The sequence below is a fragment of the Oculina patagonica genome, chromosome 6, assembly GCF_052425735.1.
Source record: "Oculina patagonica isolate OP01 chromosome 6, crgOcupat, whole genome shotgun sequence".
NCBI classification, from domain to species: Eukaryota; Metazoa; Cnidaria; class Anthozoa; order Scleractinia; family Oculinidae; genus Oculina; species Oculina patagonica.
This window is the reverse complement of record NC_135763.1, coordinates 27,239,796-27,248,056: the sequence shown is the minus strand read 5'-3', so window position 1 is coordinate 27,248,056 and position 8,261 is coordinate 27,239,796. Positions and strand designations below refer to the sequence as shown.

At 38.8% G+C, this 8,261-nt stretch overlaps 1 protein-coding gene across 1 annotated transcript; it reads right to left on the bottom strand.

Annotated features, from left to right (window-relative positions):
• Window positions 1–785: 785 nt before the first annotated feature.
• Window positions 786–7,564, bottom strand: LOC144657971 (brevican core protein-like). Its single transcript, XM_078518303.1, has 4 exons — window positions 7,411–7,564; window positions 2,251–2,504; window positions 1,717–1,831; window positions 786–1,159 (listed from the first exon to the last, which is right to left on the bottom strand). The coding sequence occupies exons 1-4, from the start codon at window positions 7,526–7,528 to the stop codon at window positions 786–788; spliced, it is 861 nt and encodes a 286-aa protein (XP_078374429.1). The 5' UTR covers window positions 7,529–7,564.
• Between the last annotated feature and the right edge of the window lie 697 nt (window positions 7,565–8,261).

Below are 8,261 nucleotides of genomic sequence, written 5' to 3'. Positions count from 1 at the left end.
GTCACAATTACAAGAAGACTAAAAACACACACACACAAAAAAAAAACTAGCAGATTGGATAAAGGCCTGGAAACAATTGCAAAGGCCTATATCCTGATAGTTATTTAGAGTAATGGGAATCTAATTTAAATATATTAGTTTTACAATCGCTACCTAAGCACGCCACCAGTTGACACAATCAGATGTAGGGCTAAATCAACTTTTCATTTTTTTTTTCTTCACGGTGCTGATCCTATTTTATATTCCATTCCGGAAAGCCGACAGTTTAACTTGTTTAAAACTCAGGTAAACATTCTGATGGTTAAACCGAAGGGTGGTTGTTTTGAAAATTAAAATGATCTAGGAAGCCAATGTTCGATTTTTGCCAAAATACACCATAATGATCAAATATGACCAAATTTTATTTTTTTTACCCGTCACTTAGTCACAGAGGTTACCATAGCAACCATTGACGTTTTCTTTTGTTCTCAAACACGCTTGATTTTTTCGAAATCTAGATTGACTCTTGGTGTTTATTTTTTGATATGTTAAAGTTTAGTAGATTGACTAAATGTTGACGAAATTTTTAGAAAAATGTCCTTAAGTTTTCAAGTGCGTCGTCTGTAATTCGTCTTTTATCGATTTTTCTTTTCCGTTGTATTACTTTAGCAATTAATTTTGTTGAAGGTTCCTTCGGGATTTCGAAAGTATAATTTGCACATCGCTCCTTTAAACGTTGCTAGTTAAGTTTATTAACTTGAAATTACTGGCAATGAAACTGAAAATGGGAGCGTAGTTAGTTAAGACTACATTTCGCAAATAAACCCTTTCTCTTTTGCTGTGGAGCATGTATCGTCGTGCCACTCTCCGTCATATTCCTTATTGAAAAAAATTCCCTTTCGTATCCCAACACAATCCTGCCCGTTATAATCATTCGGCTGGCCGATCATCCAGTTGGTGTACCCTGTTAATGGGCTTCCGTCAGACCATTTCCAGTCATTTTCAGTTTCGGCATCCGTTAGTCCAATCCAGTAATCATCATTGTCTGCAAGAAACTTTTCAGTTATGAAGGAGTTTTCGTCAGCAGATTCGATCTTTACCAGCTGGCCACCTTTAGCGTTGCAGAATGCTTTGGATTTGTTCCAGTCTTTTTCGTGTGTGAAAAGTTTGTAGCATGACCCTTCAAAAGCAATCCATGAAAGTGGACACTGGAACAGAACTTTACCAAAAAGAGATTATTATTATTTATTTATTTATTTATTTATTTATTTATTTATTTATTTATTTATTTAATTATTTTTTTTTATATCATTTGTGAGGAAAGACGGTTATCCACGCCGGGTTCGTGTAATGAACATTTTATTTTTAATTCAAACCAAAATTTATTGGAGTGCGCTTAGGGATTGGAATTGATGCAAGCGGGTATGTGAATATTTGTCTGAAAAAAAAGCAAAAAAGCTATTCATTTTAAGTAATTTTACGATAAAAAATCTTTAATGCGGATAAAAGTTTTCGTTCCAAACATCACTTGTCGCGTGATAATCAGCTTCCCCCTAATGGTGCATAAATAAAATAATAGCAAAATAAGTCTGATTTATAATTTTTGTTTTTAACGATAGCACGTATACAAAAGCGAAGTTATTTCTGCATTCGGGGAGACCTTTTAACCCAAGGTAGCTAAACATAAGAAGTAAGTACTATAAGTAAGAATGAAATAAAACAAGCTCGCTTTCTTGCCGACATCACATTCATCCCCATGGTATCCTCGAGGACACACACAACGGTATCCTTTGTCACCAAATCCCACTTGACATGTTGCATTGCTGGTGCATGGGCTGCTCAGGCATGTATCCTGAAATTCAAGCGACATAATTAGGAAGGACACCACACTTTACTTTGCGAAAAAGAAATGCAGCCTATGTTTTATGGAAAAGGTGAAAGCCAGCTGTGGAGCCAAGTGACTCATCAGGTTGGAGCTTATCCCGGTTTATGTAGCATGAAGAGGCTTGCGGTATTTCTACTCCCCCCTGGATCGGATGTTAGTCCATTACAGGGTTACCTCTCGGCATTTAATTCGCCGGTACTCGTTTATACACCTCGGTGGAGAGAGGCACTATGAGAGTAAAGCATCTTGCCCAAGAACACAACACAGTGATCCGCCCGCCAGGGCTTGAACCCAGACCGCTCGATCCGGAGTCTGGCGCACTAACCATTAGGCCACCGCGCTTCCCATTATGCTTAGTGGTTCTTTGCTAAAAAAAAATCACTTACCAATATTGTACTGTATATAAACCCATCTCTGATCTTTAGATGACTTGAAGACTCTGGTTGGTGGTTACTGTCACTCAGCTCGCACACAAATGTTCCATCTCCCTGCGGGCCGTAGTTGTATGACACACAGTTTGGTTCCATGTAGCAGTTAAGCTGGCAAATGTCCTCATTCGTTACTCGGTCGCTCCGGATGACATGATTCTCAAGAGCCATATTTTCTAGTGGCTGGATGAATTGAATATTTCGACAGTCATCTAAAAAAAAAAAAACAAGTATTCAAATATTGTTTTAGCTAAACGTTGCAGCGAGCCCGAAGGGACAAAATATGTACTGGCTCCTAACGCTGCCAGAAAATCATTTTGAATCAAAGCAAATATTTTTTAGTTCTTGCCTCGGTAAACACTTTCAGTTGCCAGAGTTTCAGGCAAAAGTATTTTTGTTGACGCGAATTCGAGTGGTTCTTTTTTCAGTTTTCAGAAAGACGGCCTCTTAAGTAGAGGCTATAAAAATGAATGTCATTATGTACTGTTGACAGTTACCATGATGAAGGAGGAGTCAGTCTTCACTGGTAAACATTCCACCGATTCGGTTGCAAATTAGCTTAAGGGTCACTTGGGGATATGAAATTAAATTCCTTTTTTAACAGGTATTTTTTTGGCTATGTATACTATGGTTTTCCATGGTTATTTATTTGCAGATGAATCTTGTATCTTGCCAATTTAATGAAAAATTTACAGTTTTGGAAACGTTTTCCAAAACCCGCCGTTGGTCCAAAATTATAGTTCACATTAAATTAAGTTGCGATGCCCTATATCGCCCAAATATTTTTTCGACGAAGTTTTTTGTTGAAAGAAAATTAATATTAAATTAAAAGTTGCATACCTAAGAAATATTCCACATGAAAAGAAGAAAATTGAATGAGGGAGCGAGCCACGCTGTTTTCTGTGTAACATGCTTTAAAAAGTATACCATTCTCACTCATTAATTATGCCGCTCATTGTCCGGCGTGGATAAGGTATGGGGAAAGATTGTGACCGAGGCAATGAGTGACAGGGTGAGAAAGCACTATAGTTGTCTATTACGTCGCCGAAGGGGAGGTGGGAGGGTCGAAAATTCGCCCGGACTTCCCGGCTTGCGTATCTCTTTCGAAATGCCCCGAAACTAAGCAAAGGGATCTTTAAATACGGCGATTGTGCACGTGGTGATTAAGCATTACCTAACACAACTATCTATAAACAAATGGGGTTATGTAATCCACGCACTTCTGAATTCCGCGTCATAATTATAAATGAGAATAGTATACCATTCTCACTCATTAATTATGCCGCTCATTGTCCGGCGTGGATAAGGTATGGGGAAAGATTGTGGCCTTCGGCTGCTCACGCACCTTGCTGCTTCAGTACAAACTCAAAAGATCTTAACATTAATAGGAAAGAGTACCCCAAAAATACACCTTCTCCCCAAAACTCAAAAATCCCCTCAAACCCCAACCGGTATGCGAGAGGCCCGGCCAGGCTAGTGGGGTTACTTCCCTACACCATAGCATGTATTTCGATCGTGGCTTATAATGAGAGTAGGAGATTCAAGAAAAAACTCCTTCAAGAAATCGCCAATACCTAAGGCGGGCAGATTAAAACCATTGTTGTTACAGAAAGGAAAACGCAAGACAACAAACGAAAAATGAACAAAAGGGAAAAAACCCCACTAGCCAAGCCGGACCAGGAATCCGTCGTAAACGGATTATAGGACGTAACTGAGATTACCCTTCTGATCGCGACAAGGCCAGTGGAGGGGGTGGACTGTTTAAAATTATTTTTTTTATAACATTTTGAATTTTAATTTTAAAACTTCTAGCTTGGGGAAAAATAAAGGATAAACATCACTTCCATACATCCCACGTTGTTCGTGTCTAAACGTGGATAAAACATTAAACTCCGTGGATGAAAACGGCCAACCGGCGAGCTTTGAAAAATTAAAACACTGAACCTACAGAGATACACAGATCCATAAAACAAACATGCGTGATACCTGTCCAATAAAGTTCCGCACTGGGATGGGTTACGTAACAAACCTTACGTAACCAACTCGTAAACACTTTAAACCTAAGCTCATTAACACTCTTACTGACACCAATAAGCTCTGAAACAAATGTCCATCAATCGGCAACTACTTGATTTTCTTGACATGCAAGCAAAACAATTCCAGCCAGATATACCGTAACGAAACACTTAGCACACTAACAGTTAAAATACAGGGTGCCCCCCCCCCCCCCCCCCGGAATGGTCGATACATGATTGTTGCCAAATACCCACAATACACAGTTCAAACTTTAAACAAAACCGACACAAGGCTCCTGCCAACTAAGCTCGACCCACGAGCCAACCTTTAGACTAAAACCGACACGGCGTGTAACAAATTGTGCTAAACGCAAGAGCAAACATTGAGCAACGTAAAGCCGACACACGGCATCTGACAATTTCTGCTCGACACACGAGCGAACGTTTTAGCTACAGCCGACAAACGCATCTGACAGTTTCTGCTCGACACACGACACACGGCATCTGCAAATTTCAGCTCGACACACGAGCGAACGTTTAAGCTGCAGCCGACATACGGCCTCTGCCAGTCTCTGCTCGACACACGAGCAAACGGTTAAGCTATTACCAGCCGACACCCGGCGTCTGCCAGTGCCTGCTCGAAACACGAGCGAACGTTTTAGCTACTACAGCCGACACACGGCGTCTACCAATCTCTGCTCGACACACGAGCGAACGTTTTATAGCTACTACAGCCGACCGGGCAGCCGACACACGGCGCCGGCGTCTACCAATCTCTGCTCGACACACGAGCGAACGTTTTAGCTACTACAGCCGACACACGGCGTTTCCCAATCTTTGCCCGATACACGAGCGAACGTAAGCTACTACAGCCGTAACACATATGGTAATAAATTGCTATAAACAGAACTACGTAGATATAAAACACACTACGGGATAAACAAACGGATAAGCAAGCGAAAAAGAAAAACACATAAAAATGTTTTAAAATACCGAGTAAACCATTGCTGTACGCGTTGTCCCGCTACTCCGGCATGATGTGGAACTTGCGAAGCGGCAGAGAATGGACATGCAGTGTAAATCTTCTAGTTAAACAGCAGAGGCAGGGTAGGTACAGCCATGAACTTGAGAAAATAAACGACGAAACAAACTAAAGCACGTGGTTGGGCTTCGGCGACGTAGCGCGAGAGTATAAGAAAATTCGCCCGGACTTCCCGGCTTGCGTATCTCTTTCGAAATGCCCCGAAACTAAGCAAAGGGATCTTTAAATACGGCGATTGTGCACGTGGTGATTAAGCATTACCTAACACAACTATCTATAAACAAATGGGGTTATGTAATCCACGCACTTCTGAATTCCGCGTCATAATTATGAATGAGAATAGTATCTCTGTTTTCGATCCAAAATTTCTGCAGGTTTTGCTAGGGATATTAAATAGATTTAGCCAAACCTAAAAGCGGAGCTCCCCGGTAATTTACTTTGCCCTTTATTTTTATTGCCAATAGACGGAAAAAATAGGACTTGAGCCCGTGAACCAATAGAAAAACACTTTCCGGTCAGGTATACACCTGAGCCCGCAATATGGTCACATGATACTGGTCAGCGGACACATTGTATTGACAGCTGTCAATTGACCATAACGTGGATGCCCAGTATCAAAGAGGTTTAATAGGGTTAATCTATTTCTAGAGTGCACGACGTACATACGTCGTACGCGCCCGCGAGCGATGCCGCTAGCCATGATGACCATGAAAACTAAGATTTTCTTTGGGGCTCCGCTCTGCGGCCCTTCGGGTCGCTGTGGCGCTCCGCTATTAAAATAATTTTGGTGGTAATATACTATTATGGTAACAGGTAATTTAATCGAACATATTTTAAAGTGCCTCAGTCAATTTTCATCATTTTATGTTTAACTAGAGGTTCAATATCCACGGAATATTGAAAAACTGTAATATTGAAATTAAACGACTTTCTGTATTTAGAATTCCAACTATCTACTTTGCAAGGCCGGACGAATTAAAGAAAGCCACGTTATTTCGTACAAAAGTCAAACTTGAGTATACATGTAAGATCAAAGAAAACATTGCAAGAATAAAGGAAACTGCTTAGTTTTTGTTAGCCTGCGTTTCAGACGAACTTAACCCAAAATCGGAAGAATTACTTCCGACCGATAAGGGTTAACAACACTTCTGGCGTTTCCTATTTTTTTTTTTTTTTTAGTTTTGTTCGTTTCTTTATTTATATTTTTTGTAGTATACTATATGTTTTCAGTTATGTGAATTGTTTGTATGAATCTATATATTTATTGCAATTACCGAAATTGAATAAAAATCATAAAATGTAAAAGAATAAAAAAACATATTTCGTTTAGTCTCTCTGCGAGAAAGTTTTAGCGCCATTTATGTTAAACCGATGAAAGACCGAAAATGACTTTTAGAAATTTAATCCATAACATATTATTCACGGCCCCGAAGTTACGTCCACGATATTTAATTAAAATTGTAAGAAATTCAATAAGACCTACGCAAATATTATACCCGGGTCAATTTTCTGTTATACATTGTAACTCGAAACGTGTGAAGACTTTCAACGCACCCCCTTTTAGGCTTGGATTATAGGGAATCTAAACTTGTTCGTTGATGATCGAATTAAAACTGTGCCGGAAACTTTCTATCGAAACGCTGTAAACAGATCTAGTGGGACTTGAATGACATATCAATGGTCTTATGAGCAATTTCACAAGAGAACCAAAAGGCTAAAATTGCGTTAAAACCCCCTCGTCTTTAGACCTGAAATTTTAATGTTTGCCGTTATCTACCAATTTTCTTACTTTTTACATGTGGTTTATTATAATTCACCACATCCGTTGCATTTCTCTACAACAATTCGGATCATCACCGCAAAATTGAAATAATCTTCCTAAATACAGTGGTTATATTGTTTCAAATGTAGTCAGTGTTTCTCCTATTAATTTCGATTAAAAAAGTCTCTAGATGGAAGGCTTAGATTTTACGGTTAGGTAACGTACGTTTAAGCGATATAGAAGCCAAATGCACCTGACATGATGCACAATAAAAATAACCAGAATATATTTTCGATTACCTCCTTTTGAAAAGGCCATCATATTGATCCACACAGCACACATGGCAATAACCACTATTTGACAAAAATTATTCACGCGATTCCCTTTTCTCGTAAGACAATAAGAATAACTCGACATCTTTTTCTTTGCTAGTCTTAATTTGCATGCTGTGTGTTCTTTTGCGTGATATCTCCCTTACGCTTGCATGAAAATGAATATAATTACAGCACTTTGTAAACAGCATCGTTAAGTGCTTGCTTTGGCAAAACACGCAATATCATGACAAGTAGAAAATGGTGTAAACATTCTCCGATCTTCTCATTGTTAGAACCGTTTCACTGCCAAGGACATTAAGAGAATATTTATTGCTCTAGCAGTAAAAGAATAGCAATAAAAAATGATAATTCACCAATAAAAAATGGCAAAAGCAACAGAAAACGTAAGGGGAAGAAAGAGATAAAATCACGAAAAAAAAAAAAGAAACCATGACAACCCGGCTCGCTTTTTGTCAAATTAAATATCTTCAAGAGCTTTCCGACATCAATTTATGACTACACAGCGGGTAGTTCATATATATACCCGTTGTTGTATTATTTGTTGACATTTTGTGTATTTATGAATTGACACTCTTCCCACTTTTTAAACAATAACTCCCAGGTGCTTGTAGCTAAGGAAGGAAATTTTTTAAGCATTTGAACATTTTTAGGCGTTATGGATAGAATAAAAGTTTTCAAATTCCACTGTTATTGTCAAGAATCATAATTCCAACATTAAGAATGAAAAAATGATGAAGGTGTTGAAAACACAATTTCAAGGTATAAATTTTTGTGTAACTCATTTTTATTGCTAATGAGTTGCATATCCTAATCAT

Coding starts and splice junctions, on each gene's coding strand:
- LOC144657971 (XM_078518303.1), bottom strand. CDS start 7,528: ATGTCGAGTTATTCTTATTGTCTTACGAGAAAAGGGAATCGCGTGAAT. Junction 1,832..2,250: donor TTATATACAGTACAATATTG/GTAAGTGATTTT, acceptor CTTGAATTTCAG/GATACATGCCTGAGCAGCCC. Junction 1,160..1,716: donor TGGGGATGAATGTGATGTCG/GCAAGAAAGCGA, acceptor TTGCTTTTGAAG/GGTCATGCTACAAACTTTTC.